This window comes from Cryptotermes secundus, unplaced genomic scaffold (genome assembly GCF_002891405.2).
Source record: "Cryptotermes secundus unplaced genomic scaffold, Csec_1.0 scaffold757, whole genome shotgun sequence".
Classification (NCBI taxonomy): Eukaryota; Metazoa; Arthropoda; class Insecta; order Blattodea; family Kalotermitidae; genus Cryptotermes; species Cryptotermes secundus.
Window position 1 is genome coordinate 308,541 of NW_019729905.1, and position 23,656 is coordinate 332,196.

General features: G+C 38.6%; 1 protein-coding gene across 1 annotated transcript in view; it reads left to right on the plus strand.

The window, feature by feature from the left end:
• Positions 1-23,656, plus strand: part of LOC111865795 (calcineurin-binding protein cabin-1) — a 103,119-nt gene that overhangs the window by 47,766 nt on the left and 31,697 nt on the right. Inside the window, exons 16-24 of the mRNA XM_023854089.1 lie at positions 559-706; positions 1,929-2,051; positions 5,243-5,408; positions 10,080-10,269; positions 14,059-14,204; positions 17,008-17,121; positions 18,239-18,403; positions 19,926-20,024; positions 22,582-22,707. Coding sequence (XP_023709857.1) covers positions 559-706; positions 1,929-2,051; positions 5,243-5,408; positions 10,080-10,269; positions 14,059-14,204; positions 17,008-17,121; positions 18,239-18,403; positions 19,926-20,024; positions 22,582-22,707 — 1,277 coding nt within the window. The remainder of the gene's footprint in view (positions 1-558; positions 707-1,928; positions 2,052-5,242; positions 5,409-10,079; positions 10,270-14,058; positions 14,205-17,007; positions 17,122-18,238; positions 18,404-19,925; positions 20,025-22,581; positions 22,708-23,656) is intronic.

Here is a 23,656-nt window from a genome sequence, read left to right on the forward strand (position 1 = left end):
AGTTACTCACATAGTTGATGCTGCCAGTGAAATCCTGTGTTTGCTGTTGGGTGCTGAAACGTCTCCCTCATCATCTCTCTTCCCCCCCCCCACTGTACTCCCTGTTTTGGCGTACTTAGCCATCATCAGGGGAACTGCCATGCCTTCTGAGCTACTGCGATCAATACCGAAGGAGACAATACATGTCACGTAGAAGGAGGAACTGCATTGACTCTGTTTAAGAATGCTATAAATGCAAAAACACAGATCACAGTGTCACACAAGGCACAGCAGTTCCCAAGCATTTCATCTTCACCTGACGATGGCTCAGTAGGCCGAAACATGTAGTGAAGTGATGATTTTTAAAGAGGATTTAATTTTTAATCTTGATATTGTTGCATGTCGGGTGTTAAAAAAACTGAAGATTTTAATATTCGTTTGTTGATTTTGTGTTTGTTTAGATAATTATTTAGCCAGTCAGTCATTTAGATGGTTTGGTTTTGTTCCATTCGGTTTGGTTTGAATAGCCGTATGTATATTAACCGTTGAAGGTTTTGACAGATATGTATGATGTTACAGTTGATACTATGGTGAACAACAGACTGGCCCGACTGGTCCAGAATTTGACCCACATTGTGTGTCACCAGTTGGATGCCCCAGAAACAGCTGTTGAGATGCCCATAGAATCAATCAATCCTTGGATTCTGCTCCAACAAATATTGCAGCAGTGAGTGTTATCCAGACAAGGCACAGTCCATATATTTCTCTATACAGGTTCCCACACAAACAGAAGGGAAGTGCTGTGATTGAAGGTTAGCTAAAGGGTTCGGTGTTGCCATGAGAAATGGGGTTGTTACGATAGTGGATGTAAAGATTTCTGTCTTGTGAGATATGAGGGTATGTAATCCTGTAGGTCTTTGTCTCCATCTTCAGGGAAGAAGAGTACTCCCTGATTCTGAATATGTAAGCAGCAAGTTTTTCCAAATTTTGGTAATCGTCTACCAGACTGTACAGTGTTACCTCCTAGAGAAAAGGGCATACAGTAGTGTAGTTGAGGTTGAGGCACTATGCTACAAGCTGGAAGGTCGCAGGTTCGAGTCTTGATGAGGTGGATTTTTTCAATTTACCTAATCCTTCCCGTGGCACTATGGCACTAGGTTTGACTCAGCCTCTAACAGAAATGGGTACCAGGAATCTTCCTGGGGCGTAAAGGGCAGCTATCGTGTAAGGCTGACAACCATACTGCCATCTGTGAGCCAATTGTCTAAAGAAAATGTTTCAGCCTCGATGTCTCACAACCCAATGGGCCCTCATGGCCTGTTACAGGCCTTTTTTACATCCTAGAGGATTGTGATCTTCTTTTGAATATATCTGTACAGGGCTATTGAAAATGACGTGGATGCTAAGGAATTAGTGTATTTTCGAAATGGTTACAGATCCAAACATGTAGCTACTTGAAAACAGAATGGAATCTCATAACGTTTGTTTGATATGTGCTCCATTAGTTACTCTACAAATGTCAGCATGATATTCAAACTTCCTATATACACCACAAGTGTGACTCTTGTGAGTTTTGCCCTTAAAGGACTGGCATCGAAGGTTAGTATACTTGATCTATCACATATTCCCATACATAGCGGTTCCATGAAGTAAAGTCCAGAGGGTCTAGGGGGCTAGAAGTGGGTCCTGCTCCTTTTTTTCCAAGCCCTTTGTATTTGAGATGCCATTTTCCTTTGATAGTGATTGGAGCGGCATGTTAAAAGCAGTGTTGCCGATGGAACATTAATTGAGTCTTTTTTTTTTTTTTAGTTGTTTCATTTTTGTATCGGTAACTGTATGGAGAAGACACTAAATTCTTGTTGCCCAAGTCAGTTGCAGCAGCACTGTATAGTGCAGGTTCAGTGTGTCACCTGCTTCCTCACTGTATGCTGCATGCTCTGTTGTGACAGGAAAGAAGAGAAAGGGAAGTTAACGTCTGCTTCAGATGAAGATGAAGAGCGAGAGGTTGTCAGGAGTGGGGAGTTGCCAGGCTATATCTCAGTGTTATTTACTGCTCATGACTTTCTTGGAAGGTAAGTAAGTTCACAGTATTTAGGGGGAGACAAATGTGCCTATGCTTACCAACAGAAGTGAAAGCTGGCCCCTAGAAATGAAAGATGAAAATATGCTCTGAATCTTTGAAAAATGAGCATTAAGAGTAATTTATGATGCAATTAAGGAAAATGGTGTGTGGAGATCAAAGTATAACCATGAACTTTATAAATTATACAGAATGTCGCAGGAGGAAATGTCAGTATTCTGGGAGGTCATAGTATCAGTCATTCTAAACAAATAAGTGTATATGTCCATGCGTCCTATTCCAAACGGGGTCTACAGTAGAGTAGTGTGGATTGGCACTCAATATTATCCTTTCCTCCTACACAGTGAGCCACTTTCTGAAGCATGTGAATCAGTGTGAAGCTGTTGTGGCTGTTGATAGACCTCGTAGAAGTTTTGTGAAAAAAGCCGCACATCTTCACAAATGTCAAATGTGTCGATGTGCTTGTATTTATGGCTTCTTTGTTGGCAGTGCCACTGCTGCTGTTTGAAGAATATGGTCAGTGGTTTCCTATGTGCAGAGTTCCAGTTCGTAGAGTGTGTTCCAAGGTATTCAATACATTGCATGAACGTGGTACACTTCCCACTGTTCATGTTTAATCTGAACAAACATGTAAACAACATGTGGAGAAACAGGGAGACATTCTTGAAATGGTACAGCATAGCCCTGCTACTAGCATGCAAAGACTTTCTACATGTCTCAGTGTTATGTGTATGTTGAGCATTACATGATGAAGGCTTATTATACCCATTTCACCCCAGCATATGCAAAATCTACACCCAGGGGACAGTGCCATGCAGAATTTTGTCATTGGTTACATACTAATTTCCAATTTCTTCCATTAATACTGTTCATTTATGAAGCTACTTTTGCCCATAACAGAATCAGCAACATGCATAACTCACATCAATGGTCTGACAACAATCCACATGGTATAGTGGAAACAAATTTTCGGTATCGTTTCTCTCTCATTATGTGGTATGGTATGATCGATGACATGTTGCTTGGGCCATTTATTTTAGATGATCATGTGACAGGACGTAATTACCTAGACTTTCTGCAAAATGGATTAACAGATCAACTGGAGGATGTTGTTTTGACTACACGGATTGCTATGTACTTCCAGCATGACAGAGCCCCTCCTAACTTCTGATACGATATCTCAATGACAATATCCCTGATGGGTGGATTGGTTGTGGCAGGACCATTACCTGGCCACCAAGATCTGCAGACCGAACCCATTTTGATTTTTGTTTATGGGGTTACATGAGGAGTGATGCGTAGAGAAGAAAAGTGGGTGCATGAGACAAACTGCTCGATCACATAAGAATGTTGTTGCCTATATAAAGGAATGTCAAGATGCACTCAGACAAGTAACATGCCATGTCTTTAGACAAGTTCCAAAGTGCACTGATGTTGACAGTGGAATTTTGAAAAATGTATTATACCTGGTAAAGAGCTGGGATAGCGTAGTTGATATAGCAACTGGCTATGGACTGGATGATGGGGGGGGGGGGGGGNGAGTCCTAATAGGGTCAAGAATTTTGTCTTCTCCACGTCTTCCAAACTGTCTCTGGGGTCCACCCAACCTCCTATCCAGTGGGTACCAGGGTGTGAAGCTGATCTCTCACATCTTACTAGTGCGAAGGTCAAAAAAATGTGGATCTATACATCCACTCCTCCATATGCCTTATTGCTTAATTAATTAAGCACAGGGACAACTTTACCTTTTACCAGGTAAACTGTACCAACTTTGTCACTTGAACAATGAATACCAGTATTATAAACAGTGTAATATCTTTTTCTTATTAACAGTTTTTGGAACTGTACAGTCTTGGAAACCATTGAGAATAGGACACATGTACATATACTCTTTCCTCCCCTCTTAGAATGATCAATACTGTGACCTCCAAAAATACTGACCTTTCCTTCTGGGACACACTGTATAATGAACCAGATCTAGTGAAAGTGATCAAAGTAAGGAGGTTCAAATGGCTGGGACACTTTTTAGAATGACGAACAGAACCCTTGAAGGAAGTTACTGCGTAAACCAGAGGGTACTTGATGAATAGGCAGACCTGAATTCAGGGGACTGAATGTAGTTGAAGATTTGAAGACAGTGGGCATTATAAATTGTAGACAGACGTCACAGGATTGGACCAGTGGAGGAGCAATCATAAAAGAGGCCGTGAAGGAGGAGGAGGGTGAAAATATTAATAATAATAATTTTGAGACAAGATCCAGGTAATTCATAACATAATCTCACAGTATAAAAGATTATTAATGCCATCCAGTGTGATTATAAATGTGTGTTATTTTAATCTTTCATCCTTTATATGTTTTGGTTGGAGCAACCATCTTCAGAAGGGCACTATCAGTACATGCAGAAACATGTTATACACCATAGCATGACCCAAACAACTGGACGACACTAAAGAGTCCTATTCTTCAAACAAAGGAACCAAAACGAGGTGTATATTCATCCTCCTTTAAAGAGATGAAGTATAAAGGACACAAACCAAATTGGTTCTAGATTTTAACAAAAAAAAATTTAAACCATACTTGTTATAGACTAATTATAATAATTTATAATCTTTTAATAAATTCATACACAATCGCAGTAATTGTTAAAGAATTGTTAAATGTTTTATATTTATGACATTGTAATAGTAGTTTCCACATGTAGTGATAATGTCCTTCTGAAGATGGTCACTCTGACTGACACATGTGAAGGATGAAAGGTTAAAAAAACACAACATTTGTCAATCACACTGGACAGTGTTAATAATCTTTTATATTACTCCTAGTGTGATCGGCCAGGATGAACCAAGTCAATCTCACAGCACTGAAGAATAATTACTAAGCTCCTAAAGTAAAATCTCTTCTGCAGACCTTGTTTGTTTCATTATAAATCTGATTTCAGTCTGATGAGAAGGTCCTGAACCGTTTAGCACTCTTCACAAAGATAAGAATGTGTTTTTTGGCATAGTACATTGAAGGAGGTGATAGTACTCTGAATTCATGTTCCTGGAAAATATTTTTTATCATAATACACATGATGAGTTTATTATGTGTTTTACTGTTATATTTATGTAATTATACTCCTAACTGGTTTGAAAACATTGAAATGTGTAACTTTCTAATAGTTGGCATTTAATTTGACAGGAGGTCTTGGTGCTGCAGCAGTGAAGGGGCACTTCTGTTACACACTATGGATGTAGTGATTCCAAGACTGAAAGATGAAAGGTTTATTTCTGTTAGGGACAGATTGAATCAAGGCCTCGAACAGGCCTTCTTCTGCTTGTATGCCCATCCTAATAAGAAAACGAAGGTAATCTTACTCAGTACTTGACTTCACTTCAACAGACACTTCGAAACCTCCACAAATATCTGTCATAATAACTTAAATTGTACCACTTTTGTCTGTTGTCAAAGATATATTTTGAAATGTGTGATGTTTCAGAAGTGTCTCTACTCCTGTCTTCCAATAATCAGTCATGATACTTGGAGATTTTATGTTATACTGCATACATGTTTTTTTAGGGCAGTGTTGAATATCTTTTCTGGGTTTTATTATGACACTGTCAGTAGCTAGACAATGGAACATTGAAATGGTAGGGCAATTGATGAACAGAAAGAATTTGGAAGGTTGTGGTTGTGGTGTAATCAAGGTATCATATTGGCCTTTACCTGGAGGGGCAGAAGAAAACAAAGAAGAAACTCCAGTTAGGGGTAACTGGTGTCCTGGCCAAGATTCAGAACAAGCACCTGTTTGGTTGATTAGTGGCAAAAGTTTGTGATTTAACCTGGTACCTTTTAGGTGCTAAGACCATTCTCTTAACTTCCAGGCCACTGCGGTTACCCAAAAATTGTTATAGCTCCAACTTATGCAATTTTCCATCTCTAAGTACATCTTCTATCTATCTTTGTTCCTGTTGCTCACACTTGGAGCATAGGGCATCCATGAAATGCTTCGTTTCCCTTCAATTTCTTAATTTTAGACAGTTGATAGGACTCATTGGAAGGGGGATCAGCCCATCACAAGGCCATTACCTACACAGGACAACATAAACACAGACAAACTTCCATGACTTAAATGGAATTCGAACTCATGATCCCAGTATTCTAGTAGGTTAAGACATTTTGTACCTTCAACTACATGGCCACTGTGATTGGCCTCCTAGTACGAGACAAGGAAATGTCTATGCTTGGTTGGTGAATGGTTTCTTCTGTTATTCTGTTGAACACTGTTTCCATCAATTTTGTATTATTTGTAGGGATGATTACTGATTTATTTCATTATGTTTAATGGTTGTAATGTGAGGATCATGCTGTTATTTTGAACTTCATGGTATCCTCCATTTTGGTGCTGAATTTGCTAGTTGGTGATTTGGGTTTGAATTAATTGTCTGTCTTTTGTGTATGCACCAAAACATGTAATTAAGGTGTCATATGGGAGCAGTGGATTTGAACATCAAACTCAGTTCTGAAGTCGAGGTACTCGTAAGCTGAGATTTTTGACTGGGGATCATTAAAATTGAGCATTAATTGGTTGAAGCCCCCAAACTGAGTGCCCTGAAGTTGGAATTTCACCAGATTTCCTTCTGCATTTGCGTGGTGATGCTGTGTATGTGGAGGTAGGGTACAATATGATTAGTTGTAACAAGCTTTTCTGGGCTACTGTGGTGATCCAGCGATAGTTTACCAGCCAGTTACTGATAAGGTCCTTTGTTTACCAGCAGTTGCTGCTTATCTGAAAATGAAAGTATAATTTGTTACAGATTACCTGATGATAAAGAGTGGAACTGGTTTCTGAAATGTGTATGTCAGATGTGTCTCACAGAAGTGGACAGTGCCTGACATACTCTCTTACTGAATGAATCATTGGCACATACTTAGATCAGAATAACCTGAAATTAAATGCAACATTAAAGATATAGTAAAGCGGAACTCACATGTAATGTCCCTTGATTTAGTCCCTTGCAAATGCCAAGTGTGGAAAATTTTGACCCTTGCACAAATTGCTGTATTTAACAGTATGTGATATGCTTTAGCATTTTATATGAACTACATAGTCCAGAAACATTTGGCAGGAATTATTTGCTTAGGGAGTTTACATATAATAATTCATAATTTTATTTAACATCCGTAAACAAGTACATTTGGACAAGTCAGTTAAAACCATCTAAACACTACCAAGTCAGCAACTAAAAAATGTACAAAATGATACACAAGACAAAGAACAATAGAGTCATCTTAGGATCAACCCCCCTCCCCCCCCCGCTGAAGCTTAGCAACACTTGATGACAACCCCCAACAATTTAATATAAAGCAACACATTCACTTAAACTATTTATATTCATCCACACCACATTGAAACCAACCTGAGCCACCAAACTACTGTCCATCACTATTACTAAAAAAACTCCTGCAGAGAATAAAAACAGTTCTGTAATAAATAACATTTTAATTTATTTTTTTAAACTTTAAAATTTTCTAATCTTTTTAATTCAAGGGGAAGCTGTTATGTATTTCAATTCCAATGTTAATTACACTTTTTTGCAACAAGCAGTGTTGCATAATTGTACATACAAATCCTGTTTTGCTTTATTTTATTTTTATTTTATTTATTTATTGCATTCAAAGATCGGTGTACTCATATCATAAGCAATAGCAAAATGACATACATTTAGTAATGTATATGTGTGTGTGCAACAAGCCATCATAAAATAAATGTTGTCAGTTTTGTATACAATATCTGTAATTAAAATAAATCTACAAGAACATAAACCCAATTACAGAATTATATGTAATAAAACAATATACCAATTAAAAATCTCAATCTATGGTTTAAAACAATCTATTCATTCTTGTTGCTACTAAAACTCTCTTTTTCCTTACTTCAGTCATGTGTTATACTTGTGATTGTCAGAATAATGAGTTGCGGAGATCGTCTTTTTTAAAAAGCACAAGATCTCGTTTACAATTATATATATTATATAATTACTCATAAATTCTGCAGTACTTGGACTTTGTGCTCTAGGATTAAGGTTTTCCTTCAAACAGTCAGTTTCGATAATGTCTGTGGTGAACTCAAAACATATCTTATAGTATTTACATGTATGGTTGTGGAATCTAGTAAGCTGGTTAATCTAATCCTACTAATCCTGTTCATCCTGGGTTGGGCCTTACTTGTCTTAGTATCAGTTTGTTCCACAGGCTCATGTGCAATGCTTTGAAGTTTTACACTACATTTTTCAGCCAATGTGGTCATCATCAGGTGTTAAAAATTATGGCTGAGGAAACTGCTGTCTTCTGTATCATTGATTAGGTTGTTAATATATAGCTCCCTCAATGTGCATGTATGTATCATGTATAAATTCTTCTGTTAGAATTCATGTATGTGAAGTTTGTTATATGTCATATAATTACATGAAGTGGTGAGTTATGTTCCTTCCTCTTGTGTTATATTGCATGTCTTGTTTTCAAATTCATGCTGAGTTGAACTGGTTCTTTCTTGTATAATGTGTATGTGTTGCTATCTAGTGTTTTATTCCTTCATTTCCTTGAATATCAGGTTATAGATGTTGATATATGGGGTGGCTTGACTGTCTGTTAAGATGAGTGCATGGTCTTCCATGTAATCTCTAATAATATTGAGATTGTCTCGGGCATAGTGCCCAGTGGCACCTCCTAAAAATTTCTGTCGAATGGCTCTTGCATATCCCCAACTTAGGGTATATAATAGCTGACTTCTACATGTCAGCAGCTTCCTAATGACCTGATTCTTTTGCTTCCAGGCTCATGTCCTTGCCACCCAGTGACCATCCCATGTCAACCTCATACAGTGACCACTGGCTTCAACTGATAGCTAACAACTCAAAATTGACTCATTATGTAGCCCTAGCATGGACCGCATAGAAAACATTCCTTCCAACAGTTCCTCCATTGTTGCATGTGTACATTGCTTAGTGATGGCTCATGTGTTTATATAGTCATTGCTTAGCAATGGCTGTTTCTCTGGCTCCATTGTTTTAGCTGTTAGGCCTGATGTCACACTATTTTGTAATCTCTTTTTTGGAGTGTGCTTGAAGCTCATTATATCAACATGTCCTTTCCAATTTCTTTTGTTTTTTATATAAATTCTGTTGTTTATACAGTTATTATTTCTGCCATAATTTCTTCATTTCTTTCACAGTCTAGAAGAATGTATCTTGCAGTATTCATGAAACACTGCAGTTATTGTCAACACCATATGTTGTAAATGACTGTTAGAATCACCATTCTATGTACATTAAGTACCTGTTAGGCTAATATATTGTGACGTGTTGCGCAATGGAGGACAACCCCTCACCCTGCCAGCAGTGACGTAACACTTTCGGAGCGTTGCTGTTGCTACGGTAATAAGCCAGTCAACCCCCCCCCCCCCTCCGCGTTGACGTAACACGGGATGCCGCCGTTGCTACACAGCAGTAAACAATTCCCGACAGTGTTGCTAGCAACACGGCACCAGACAACAGTGGTGCCTATTACGTGGCTGTTTTCTGTGTTGTCCAGAACGAGGCTAAATAAGGAGCAGCAAAAACCATTCACAGTTAGTTCTCGAGTTATGAGTTCTCAAGTTCTCAAGGCAGTAGTTTACGAGATAGTTACGAATTGGCCAGGGAAGAGTATGCAGTGTAGTAATTGTAATACTGCAGATAGCAGTAATTGTGGATCTGTAATTTGTGTGATTGTAAGAGTGAATGTGAAATAAAATTCGCTACATCCAATAAGGCGTGAAGTTATTTGTCGCGTTATACACCCAACACGTGACAATATTAAATAAAAATAAAATGCATTAAATTTATTTTCATAATATCGTGATATAATATTATAAAGTAAAATTGTAAGATGTAATTAACTGACCATCATTATCAGTTTATTTTTTTTCCTTTCCAATTGTAAAGCTAAGAATTTAAGGTTTAATATACCTCATTAGGTATAATTATTTTGTAAACAGGCACGCTATCTTCAAGATCATGGTGTCCCACAGATCCCCTTGACCTGGGCTCGAGGCATGCAGTTGTATCAGTTCTACTTACCTGATGAACTGCCAGAATTTGATTCCTATCGAGTTACCAGCATCACATCTGACGTAGAATGTTTGCTGAAAAGGATTGCTGCTTTAGTGCCTTCCCAGTATAGTCCAGGTGATATAGTCAGTAGTGCTACTTTGCTTTTCATGAAGATGAACAGCCCCATAGAACAGCATATGGTGATTGTTGGAGTGTGTCTGACAAATTTTTAACCACTTGGTTGATTTTCATGAAACACATTAGGAATATTAAGTTGTTGGATCTCATCCAAAGGCCACACAATTTAAATTTTAAAGGGTTTTGACATGGTATGTAACACTCAGGATTACTGGGTTTTTTAATTTTGTACATCATCTTGTATTCTAAAAGACGCTAAAGAACACAACATTTCAGATCCTGGATCTCTTTCCAAGCTCAAATGAGTGGGTGGGATATGCCCACTCCATTTGGTCCATTAGAAAGAGCTAACCTCAATCACTTGATATAGTGTTTCTTAGAATGCAGGATGATGGACAAAGCCCGGCAACCCAGAAGTCCCGAGCCATATGTTTCCGCTCCTTATCTTTAATACCTGTGTGGTCAGCCATGCAGATATTTTAGAAGGAAGCAATGTTAATTCCACTCTTTACCTTCTGAAATGTTGTGTAATGAAATGTCTGTGAACTGTTTTGTTTCGTATTACGAGAAGTATCATTAGGGCTTCTACATGCACAGTTATGTATAGCAGGTTCATCTTATCTCTTAAAATGTGTAACTTCATCATGTGTTTATCAGCCACTTCATTATTATCTTGATGTATGATATAATCCACATGAAAAGAAATGCTGAAACTGGTTCATGCAGGGTTAAGCCAATGTAACAACTTAAACTTATAGCAGTAAAATTTCATAATACTGTGACATGTTGCGCAATGGAGGACCCCTACCTCCCCAGCGGCACGTGGTGGTAACGTAGCGCTCCCTCCCCCCCTCCGCGGTGACGTAACCAATTAACAATCTCTACGGTGTATTCAGTAACGAAACACGTTACAATACTGTCACTTGTAAGGGTGACTGTTGACAGGTTTTGGATTTGATTTATTGACACCTTATGCAAATCACTCAGAACTACAGTTAATTACAGTGTTACCACTGATCAGCACACTTAGGGTTCTCACTCTTCACTAGTCATATCCTGACAATGTATATATAACAGTCTCACTGTCACTGCAGCACCCATAAAGTTGTCTTTGCACAGCCTGATTCCTTTCTTTCAGTCTCTTCTCAGTCATCTCTGACTGCTGACTCCCTCGATTCTGATTCTAGCTGGTCTGTAATCCTTGTTATATAGCCTTCAGGCGGACTCACATAATATTCCATTTCCATTGTTATTCCAACAATACCTAAATTGTTGCTTGCATATTCATTGCTGGAGGAATATGTTTACTGAGAGGTTACCTAGCAGTGAGTTTCTACTCTGACTGCTATTCCAGCTTTCAGGCATCATGTCACAATACATTTTATTTATAGAAGTGTGACCAGGAAGTTATATTTGTATTAGATACTCAGTTTAATTGAGATCCTATTTATTGTTTATGTAAATTGGCATATTATATCAATATTTTTATAATTTTCAGGGGCTCTGACATTACCATATATCTGTGTTTTGAAGTATGTGGTAACTTCAGAAAGTTCCAGGGTAGGAGCCATATCTTGAATTCTGTTGATTAAAAATACTCATACCTTCAAATACCTTCCAATAACTTAAAAGTACTGTCCTTCAACAGTTACATATTTCTACCAGCATTTGTACAGTTTGCAGTATTTATGGAAGCCACAAAGTGCAATTGTCTATATCCTTCAAAGCTATTTGAATTTCTGCAACACTCCTAAAGTGACAGCCCTTCAACTGGTCCCTCACCCATGCAATGGGGTGAAAAATCATATGGTTTGAGATCCTGAGAGTATTGTTGGTGGGGAACACACAGTTCTGTACTTTGTGATTTGCTGCTTCTGCAGACAGCGATCAGTGTACTAGGACTCAGTCATGAAAGAGCAATTAGTATATGGTTCTCCTTTTAGTAGACTGGCTGATGCCTCCTTGTGCAAGATGCAGTACTCATCAGATAATTTCAGTACCATTTTCCCTTTAATATATTCATACTAAAAGTTTATGGTTCTTTTCATTGAGAGTCACTTCCACATGGAGGGTTATTGTTTACTCTAGGGACTGTGCAGGGAACCCTGATTCTGTCAGTCTATCAGTCTTTGAGAGAATGGCTGGATTTGCCACATTGGGGTGTTCACCATTGATCTTTATGTAGTTGTTTTTTGTTCCTGGCTCAGACTTGTTTGTATATTGTGTTGGCAGACACAGCGCGTCTTAAGATTGTTACTGAGGAGTGTAGGTCTGTGTCATAGCTCGGGCACTTAGCCACCAGCTTTCTACTGTGGCAAGGCCAAGTCGCACTGGGGCAGGTTTTCTCCAAGTACTTTGGTTTCCCCTACCAATTCTCATTCCACCAAATGCTCCATACTCATCTGTCACCTGAAGCTGGTATAACAGGCTCACTAGTGGCCAATTGAATCAGGCTCACGCCATCCTGGTGAATTTAAAAAAGATTACTGAAGATGACTTGACCACCTCTGAGGTCTAGTGGTCAGTGTACCTGGCTACAGGTCCAGAGGTCCAGGTTCAATTCCCGGCACTACCAGATTTTTTCCGGAGAAGTAGTGGGTCTGGAACCGGGTCCACTCAGCCTTGTGATGATAATTGCGGAGCTATTTCAAGGAAATAGCGGCTCCAGTCTAGAAAACCGAAATTAATGGCCATGGGGATTCGTTGCACTGACCACACGACACCCTCTATTGCAAAAGTTGGCACTAAACTTCGCCGACAAGCGGCGGTTGCTTGGTTGGTATGGTTCACTTGTGGCCTGAAATCATGGAGTGTTTTTTTTTGTTATGATGACTTACTTACTCTTTGACTCTACATACCCCTGAGAACCTTGGCCTCTTTTGTGACAGATTCACATTCCTTTTTATTATTTGTTTCCTGCCTCCATCTCTTCATTTCTAGTTCTCATATATCATTCTCTGCATCTTATTTCCAATTTTTTCATCCACCTTCAGGCTTAATATAACAGAACTGTTTTTTGCCATTGTTCCATTTCAATCACATGCCCCAGCAACTCTGATCTTCTCCTTTTTAATATCTGCTACAAGACAAAGGGCAACCTCACCAAACAATATTCAAGCTTTCTGAGTATTTATCTCTACATTGTGACAACAATCAGACCTCGCAACATCCTGCAGCAGTTTCACCTTGTCCTCATTCTACATTACTTTCCTCCAGGATGCTACTTTGGCCACAGGACTGTGGGACCCCAGGTGGAGAAGACAAATGACCAAACCTAACGGAATTATGTTGGATAAGTGGATTATGTAACTCATCAGATTGGGTCCAGATAGGTTAAAAGCACAAATGTCTTAATCATCGAAGTGCAGTGGTAGAAACCAACAACAGTGTTGCAGGGCCTTCTCAGATAATTCACAAATGTCCTTGAACTAATGATGACACTCAAAAGATGTTGAACTGAACGTCAGTTTTTCTTTTTTCTGTGCATTAGCAAAGCTTCTGTAGCATTTCAGTCATCAGTTTTAGCAATTACTGGCAAAATTTTATGATAAGCTGCTGCAGATGGTGTTTCATTTTCCCCTTTTAGAACATTTCTTAGGAGCCTGTTAGTGTAACAGCAGCTGAATTTCCCCATAATCATATTTAGGAGGCTTCAGCCTACCTGCTACAATGTCACTGCTATATGCTGTTGCCCTGGGACATTTCTGAAGGTACAATACATGTCATTTCACACTGTGTACAGATACAGCACTGTAGCAATAATGATATGGATTGTGTTATTTAAAGCACATCTGGTGGAGAAAGTGATGGCATATATTGATGGGACCAGTCCCATTTTCCCTGTATTAGGAGATGCACGCAGTCAGTTGCCTCGCTCAATGTCAGCGATCTACTATCTCTTGGCTGACTATTATTTCAAAGTCAATGAATGGGTGAGTAACGAGGAGTGTAAACTGATCATTTGCACAATCAGTCTCATAGAGTGATAAAAGGTACTTTTTACGCCTTTACTAAGGGGCATGAAATAGCATAGTTGGTTGAGGCAAGCCAGAGGGTCACAGGTTCAATTCTCAGTGAGGTCATTGGATTTTTCAATTTACCTAATCCTTCCAGCCACATTATGGCCCTGGGTGTTAATGGCAGCTGGCACATAAGGCTACCAACCTCAACACCATCTGTGAGCCAGTTGTCTAGAAAATGTGGGAACCTTGTGGGCTTCTATGGCCTGTTACTGGGATAGCTTTACTTTTTCTTTTTCACTATGATATAAGATGGTAAAGGTAAAGCTAAAGTTATCCCTGGCCTTAACTAAGTAAGTACCATGCCATGAAGACACATTGGAGAGTGGAAGTACAGCTCCACCATTCTTAACCTTGGCACTAGATGGAGATGAGTGGTCAGCTTCATGCCCCTGTCACTTTAACCCTGGGGAAACAGCCCCAAGTACCCATTGTATAGGAAGGTGGGAGGGCCTCAGAGTCAGTCTGGATGTTTTGGAGATGAGAATCTTTACTGGGAATCGAACCCTGACTTTTCGTTTTACAGCCCATAACCTAGTCACTATGTGTCTTCACTATGTTATTGGTTACAAAAATTGTAAGGATTCTGCCATAACTGACAAGTACTTGGGTGGCAGAACCAAAAGTGTCAGTGCCACTACAAGTCTGCCATTGGAGATGATCCTGAACCAGGTCCATCCTCCTCCTGTCATTACTACCCATTTCCATAGGATCCATCTTAATTTTATTTTTACATCTCCCTTTTTTCCAAATAACCATTTTCCTAGAGGTTTCCAGAGCAAAATTTTGTAATGACAGCAGCTGGAATATTCAATAAAGATTGCTTTACATATTAATGTCATTTGTATTGACAGTAGAGATATTTGTACACTGTATTTGAGACTTGTGTAGGTTCACAGTGAATTTGAATTACTGTAGTATTTTAATTTCTAAAGTTAACATTTATGTTTGTCCATACTCTTCCAAGGAAATAGGTTGTTGTAAGAGGTTGATGCTGCTATTTCTAGAGCAAACCATTGACCCTGGTGCCAATTTTGGGACCAAGCGAAATATCAGCTGACATTTAGCTTACTGGGGCCATTTGAAAATCCAGCAATTCACCAAGCTGAAATTCTTTTTCGTATAATACATATTTGCTGTTACATTATGTGTCCACCGTGAATACTGAGAAGTGTCATTATTCAGAGAACATGTCCATTATTTTGAAACCTAATGCATAAATTAAGATTTATGAAGCTTTCTCACAGATGAAATGGGTGTTCTTTATGTTGTTCTGGAAACCAGAAGTGTAAAATTTAGGAAATGTGACAAATGTGCAGCAGCAGACATGTCGTTAAGCTCACCAGCTGATGTAAATCTGCCACTAAGTAAGAAAAACATTTGCCCTCTGTGTTGTAGAATCTGAATTAACTTTATATGTTATTGTAATTATTTTATTAGCAGAATGCCATATCCCACATTATTATCTTAATTATTTTACATGCCTTTTCTGTGCTTGAGTTACATCTCATAATCTTTGATAATAATTTGAGTAAAATTACTCATGCAATGTTATGTAGATTATCCAGAAGGTAAGTTCCAGTGGGCTATTGAAAAAAGGAAACAATTTATTTCCAAACCATTTATATTTCCATTTGATTTACATACCATACACTACTTTTTGACATAGTTTCTACCATTGTTGAGGCCCTTGTAGCGGGGCACCTATTTTTATATCCCTGCATCATAGAATGATGCTGCCTGTATTGCAAACCATGTGTCAACGGCTTCTTTCACCTCCTTGTCATCGTGGAACTGCCGGCCATCAAAGAAAGTGTTCAGATGCAGGAACATATTGGGGCTAAGTCTGGGCTGTAGAGGGTTGATCGAATTATTCCCAGCTAAATGTGGCAATGAGATCTTGCACTGTGGCAGCAGTATGTGGGCAGGCATTGTCATGAAGCATCACAACACCCCGACTAAACATGCCACGTCACTTGTTCTGGGTCGCACAATGCAATTTCTTAAGTGTGTCGCAATAGACACCTGCTTTGATTGTTGATCCGTGAGGCAAGAATTCCACACGCAGAACATGTTTTCAGCCCCAAAACACTGTGCACATGATCTTGTGATTTAAAATGGTCTGTTTGAAATTTTTCTTTATTGGTGATGATGTTTGCCTCCACTCCATCGGCTGCTGCTTCAATTGAGGGGTAATGCGCAACTCCCATGTCTCATTCCCTGTGACTGTGCAGCTCAAGAAGTCATTGCCTTGCTCACTGTATTGTGTCAGAAAGGTCAACGCAATAGCCTGCTGTTTCATTTTGTGCTCTTTTATGAGCGTCTTCAGCACCCAGCATTTACACAGTTTCCAAAATCACATGTGGCTGGCTTCTCAATTTTCTTGAACATGTAAACACACAGGATAATGCGCACATGTAGCTCAATTGTCTACAAATGGCTTCCATGCCTTCCCAAAGGACCAGCAAACTATGTACGCATGTGCACCATCGTGATCGCAGTGCTGCAGTGGCAATTTTTGCAAGCGGAACTTATTTTGTGGATACGCCTTTTATATTTCACTCATTAGAGTAAATAGATGTGCATACGTGTCCATGTAAGAAATTCAAGTATTCTAAGTAAAAACAAGTGACAAATTTTGACACCTGTGATTACTGAGCCATGTGATTAAATGCAAACAATAAGTAAAATATTAAAAACAGATTGTTTGTTGCAGGGCAAGGCAATTAGACACTACCTACTTGACGTGTGTGTCAATCCTGTTCGCATTGACTCCTGGGCAGGGATGGCCCTTGCACGTGGCAGTCAGCTGGAAACTAAACTTAATTCTGTAAGAAAATAGATGTAGATGACAGTTCATGTATTGAAATCCCCTTTTGAGGCTTCTTTATGGAGCAGGGGATTTGAATATTGAACAGAGGAAAGTCTTAAATGGAGAAAATTTAACATTGATATTATTGACTTGGAATCATTGAAATTGAATGTTAAAAGAAAGAAACCCCTAAATTGATAGGCATTAAATGGGAGGACGACTGTTATGTTATATTCACTTCAGTGAATTTCATGTTTGTTTTCAAGTATTTATAAGTAGGCTAGTGAGGTACAGCTTATTTGTCCCTGTCAAGTAATGTAAAAGAGATTAGCTTCTTTTCTGTGTTAAAGAAACTCTGAACAAATCTACTATCTATCTTCCTTTTGCTCCGACTTGGACCACCGGACATCTGTGAAACACTTCATTTCACTTCAGTTTCTTAATCTTAGACATTCGATAGGACTCCTTGGACATGGATCAGCTCATCTCAAGGCTGCTATCTGTACAGGACAACAAACAGAATAAACACAGATAAACATCCATGCCTTGAGTGGGATTAGAACCCATGATCCCAGCATTCGAGTGGAAAAGAGACTACATGGCCACTGTGATCGGCAACAAATCTGCTGTAAAATATTAAATGTGTTTGACCAAATATAGCAGCTTGAAATTACTTTGGACCTTCATGTAAATTTTGCATCAGAAGTTGTGAAGGCAAAGACAAAGTGACAGACACACATGACTGAACTCACATATACAGCATTTTCTTTGTGTATAGAAAGCCTGAAAATTTCTAACAGGTTAAGTAATTTCTCAGTATTGCATGTTTTATGCCCAGTGATTGTGTTTAACTCTTTTAACAGATTGAACAGAGTAGGTGTCTCCCACTCCCCCTCACCTGAGGATGGAAACAGATCCAGTTGCTGAAGCATTGCATTTCTTAGGGTTCTTTGCAGTACCAGATGGTAGACAAAACTCGAAGAGTCCCAGTAATCCTGAGTGTATGGCTACTGTTTATTTAAAGCAATTAAGCCAGATTCAGTGAGGCCGTATATAACTTATTTACCATCCTCATGTGCTGAAAGTTACCCATGTTCCATAAACTTGAAAACTTTAATACAAGTTTGTGTCGTAGTGTGAACCATTGAAGAGTGAGATGGAATTTCTGCGTCAAGCGTCTGCAGCTCAGCGTTGCTTTCAGCGCGCTCTCGATATTGAGGCTTCCCATTCATTAATGTGGATTGAATATGGTTCCTTTGTCTATATGGTGCATTCCTTCTGTTCCCGGTTGCTGAAACAGGTAAGGAACAGGGACAGTTCATGCTTTATTCATTTCTCATGTTTATGAACTTCATCTGAAGAAAAATGTTCTGTGGCAAATTATTAAAAATACTCATAGTAGGTGTTTACTGTTTAAAAATTCATGGCAAATAGTTTACATAAGTAGATTCTAAAAGATTCTGATGATGGTGTATAACACTTGGAATTGCTGGATTTTTTGGGCTATCCATAGTCTGGTAGTCTAAAGAAGAAAAAACTAGAGAACACAATGTTGCAAAAACTGGGCCTGTTTCTGAAACATTATGGTCTCTCCCCCCCTCCCCTCTATAGAATGCCAGATGATGGACAATGTTTAAATAACTAGTAATTCCGAGTTTACATAATGTTGTGGTCATGAGAAGAATTGTATGTAGGTACCAGCATTTGGGAGAAACTTGCTGCTGCCTTCTTAAGCACAGAAGAATGTGGCAGTGGGTTCCCCCAAAACATTCTTACCTGTCTACTAGATTACGTGGCACCATGTCCCAGAGAGCCATAAGCTTGACACACTGCTAAGGATATACTTATTTCTTGGTAGCAAATGGAATAAGTAGGTGTACAAATTTGAATGAGTTCTATAGAAGAAACTGATTTACTGATTGATTGATTGATCATTTAAGGGCTGGGCCAAGGCCATGCCATGCCATAGCTGAGGCTGTTAACAGTTGGCTCTCTACCACAGCAGCCCTTATTTGAGCCCAGATCAGATCCTATGGGATTTGTATTGGACAGCTTTTGTTGAGGAAAACAAAAATTAATGTCGAATGTTGCTATTAATAAAAAGTGTACTTCAAAAAGGGGAACTGGATAAATTGTCTATGAGTATAGATGAGATTCACCAGTTCTGAGATGTTTTCCTGGACATTGTTAATCATGTCTGCCTTTACATATATGTGTATTTTCATTCCTGAAGATTTTTTAATGAAAATGAAAGTAAAGTGACCTTTGATCTGTAGTCTTGTGAATGCAGTATCTGTGAACATGTATAGTGTTGAAATTGTTTAATGTTCCTTGCAAATTGCATTCCTTTTCTTTATAGTTTTAAGAATCACAGCCCTAAAGCCATCATATACGTACCATCTCTCAATACAATTTACTTCTGATTATCCTGAGTGATAGGAAATGAATCTCCTGGGATAATCAGTAAAAGAAATATGTAACTACTTTTGTAAATTTATAAAATGACAGGTTTTATTTGAACGCTACTGGTCAAAACATGAGTATGATTTCTGAGAAGCTCCTGTACTGTTTCTACGTATTAAAATGAAAAACCAGACAAAGAAAGCCTTGAGCTTGCAAGTATATATTCAAATGTGAAATAAAACTCTATTTCATACTTGTTCCTTTCTAAAAAGTAGTTTTGCATTAAGTTTGTCTCTTGACATTGGACATACAAGTCAATTTCTTAAACAAAGCCACTGGGTCATGTGGCCGTGGTTAATCAAGAGTTTACTGTGCTGCATCACATTTACCTCAGGCCAGTAAATACTGTGTGTCTACAGGAAACAGACAGCCTTAGCCTAGAAATGTTCGAGATACTGGAGAACCGAAAGGAGATGATGTTGGATATAGCAGTGAAGTGTTTCACCACTGCCAGTAAGGTTTGTATTCAAGTTCATCTTTTTGTGTATAACTGAGTTTGATGTTAAAACTTTATGGCTAAAATCGGAACACTACTAAACTGGTGAAAATCTTAAATGGATATAATTTAACACTGAGATTATTGATGTGCGCTCAGCAAAAGTGAATGTTAAATGAGTGCACCAAGAGTCCTTTTTGGAGGGAAGGTTTATTTAATGACATTGACAGTATCAGAACTATGTAGCATCACATGGTGGGATGACTGATGACCTGGAAATGGGTTAGGAAGAAAACATGGCGTAATCAAGTTACTACCTCAACATTTGCCTGAAGGGACTGCAGACCTGAGTCAGGGTAGCCATTGTCCCAGTCAAGATTTGAGCTAAGCAGCTCCACAACAGCACTAGAGCATTGTGTCTGGACCAGCCTGTTTAGTCATAGCCCATCTTGAAAAGATAAAAATTGCTTACATAGTCAATAATTTCCTCACCTTTCATTCAGCCTGAAAGTTCAGTACTGTGTGCACGGGATCATGCTAGTGGTTATATCCTGAGCATGATTAATTCAGATTAATATTGTCACATGTAGGGCTGGATTGGATGATTGGATTTATTGCACCTTATACATTCACACAGCTCAGGACTACAGGCAGTACAGTCATATCACTGTTCTATGCACTTTCCAGTTCACCATTACACATGCACTAGGACTCTCAGTCTTCACTAGTCATATCCTGGCAGTGGATTTCTGACAGTCTTACTGTCACTTCACATCACACATCAAATCTTGTCACAGTCCAGTTCCTTTCTTGCCATTCTTATGGAGCTGTCAATTTCAAAGACTTGACTGTCCATTCTCAACTCTACTTGGCCACATCTTCTGACTGTCTCCTTTTATAACCCTGTGGCACGGACCATGGAAAACACCATCTTCTGTGTTAGGAAGCATGTTTACAGCACTGTTACCTAGCAATAGACATCCTGTGGTTGAGCACGTTGGCTTCACAGGAATATGTTTACTGAGTTGTCGCCTAGCAGTGCATATACACATCACTGCAGAAGTTGGTGTCTGTCACTCATAGAGGAAAAAGTAGGTATTTTACACAATTTCTTTGAGTCTGATGTATCTCTGGAATTATCATTTCATCCTTTAACCAGGCCTAAAAACTTCCCTGTGAAAGCACTCCAGCCTTCGTAACTTTCTCTGCAGCATTTTGGAATGAATGCTACTGATGACTGTTTATCCTTGAAAGGATTCTGACGATGGTGTATACTGTACTTCTTTTGGCTTATTTTGGACTTCACCCATCATCTGGTATGTAAAAGAAACGTCGTGGTTTTTTGTCTTTTACATACCAGACGATGGATGAAGTCAAAAATAAGCCAAAAGAAGTACTGTTTATCCTTGTCTTTCATATTTTGAGGAGTATGTGGTTGTCTTGCCTTGCTGGTACAAGTCATGTAAGGTAATGTATGGAATTTCTTCTCCCTGCACCAGAGAAGTTTTCTGTAAGATGGTTAGCTGATGGACTGACCTACATCAAGCTACCCAGCAGGGAACATTATAAGGAAGAAGTTTTGTAGAGAATATTTGTGCCTATAAGAAGAAAATGAACTCTGTGATAATTATAGTGAAATATCTGTTAAATGAATCTCACGGGGAATGGCTTTTCTTACAGTGAATCAGGTTTCCACTGAGTGGGAGTTTGCCAAATTCATGAAGAAACTGTTGACAAGGCTTATGTATACTTTTGATAAAGTAATTTATTGAACTACATAAATAGTTTAAAGAACTTTTTCTACAGGCACATAGTGTGTAATTCCTGAAATAATTAATGATTTCAAGTAAACACAGTGGTTGTGTAGGAATGATTTCCAACAGAAAGGAAATGTAAATATGAGTAGTTGATTCAACCACAGTCACACAAAATTGAAGTACAATTTCTTGAATGATGACAAAAAATATATATTAGATGCAGGTTATTTAATGAAACCAAATTTGTGGAATAGAAGAAAATAGGATTGGATAGGGTAGATTGTTTTTATTGGGCTTCAGCTGGGACAAAAATACACAATTCAAGAACACTAATTCAGGATTTTGCTGAAAACAGTGAATAATTTCATGTTATATATTCTTTGGCTGGAACTATTAAAAGAAGTAAATAAGGAAAAAAAATCGCACGTGAAATTTTTTGTAGGAAAACCTAGTGTGAAGTCATTGGTGGAAGGGTAGTATTGAAATGGATCTTGGGTAATTGTGGAATGATGGTGTGAAGTGGACTGAATTACGTTGGATTCGAGGTTCTCACGGCAGTAAATAAAGTGAATGTTAACTTGTGGATTGTAATGCCATGTAGTTTGGTAGAAATCAACTGGCATTTTTGAGGAACTTATCACTTCCATCTTTATGGTTGAAGAAAAAGCCAAGCAGAGCTCAGCAAGCCAGTTTCTTCCTTCTGCTGAGTTACACAATGTTACATCCCAGAAGATAATGCCCTTCATTCACTGGATTAGTTTCTAAACTGACAGTTTGCAGCTGTATTATCAGGACTTTTGACAGTGTGGTATATGTCAACAGATATGGTATGCCGCAGGAGAGGACAGTGGAATTCAGGATGAGCGATGGCTGCATCAATATATGCTGGGCAAAGTAGCTGAAAAAAGGGACCATGATCCAAGTGTTTTCCTTGACCATTTTGCAAAGGTAAAAGCTTTGCATGAAATTCTCCCCTGAATGGAATGCAGTGATTGTTTGGTATGCAGTGTGTTTAAGTACAGATGTCCAAGAAAGATTACACACATTTTAAGAATCTTTCTTGAGCATGTGAACAGAACTAGGAGAGTACAGCTATCACCACGTGAAACAGCTACTCAGAAAGTTTTTCCCCCACTTTTTCCATTTCATTGTAATTTGACCTGAACTCTCTTTGCTGCTCACACAATGTACATACCATATTCAAATGTCCTGAAAGCCCTGCCACACATTTGAGGCATGATTCCTTCCACAGAATGGAGGATGTGTTTTTTTCTAATCTTACAAACATGTGACTTACATACAGTACACCCAATCCTTTGTGTACCCCCAAAGGAATAAATCCTTGTGCGTTTAGTCAACAGGCCCACCTCCTCCAATCGATCTTGCAGGAAACATTACGTCCAGTCATGTGCACTCAGTAGAGCACATATCATGAGTAAAATTTTGACCATTCGATGTCGTGGTGAAAACCGTACCTTTCTGGTCCCCCCCCCAGTAAAAATGTGAACTCATTGTTGCACACACTATATACAAAATTTTAGTGAAACTAAATCATAGGAAATATAATCACAGCCAAATGTGTAGAGTGAATTTCTCCTGGTCAGAACTGTTTGGTAGATAGGGGATTCATCAGTAGGTATGCCATGTTTTTTAAGTTAGTTTGTTGGTTTGAAATTCACATTTAGAAACCAAGGTAACTGTGGTCAGCCATCGAGGTAATTAGTATTTAATTTATTTTATTATAATTCAGCTATGCCGATTTTTTTCTTGTATTATCTTTTATTACTCTTTTTTTTGTTAAATCTTTATTTGTGTCTCTAATTTATTTTCATTGTAATGACAGCTGGCATGAATAAGGGACCTTTGTATTCTTTGTACTATGTAGCTGCTGTGGGCT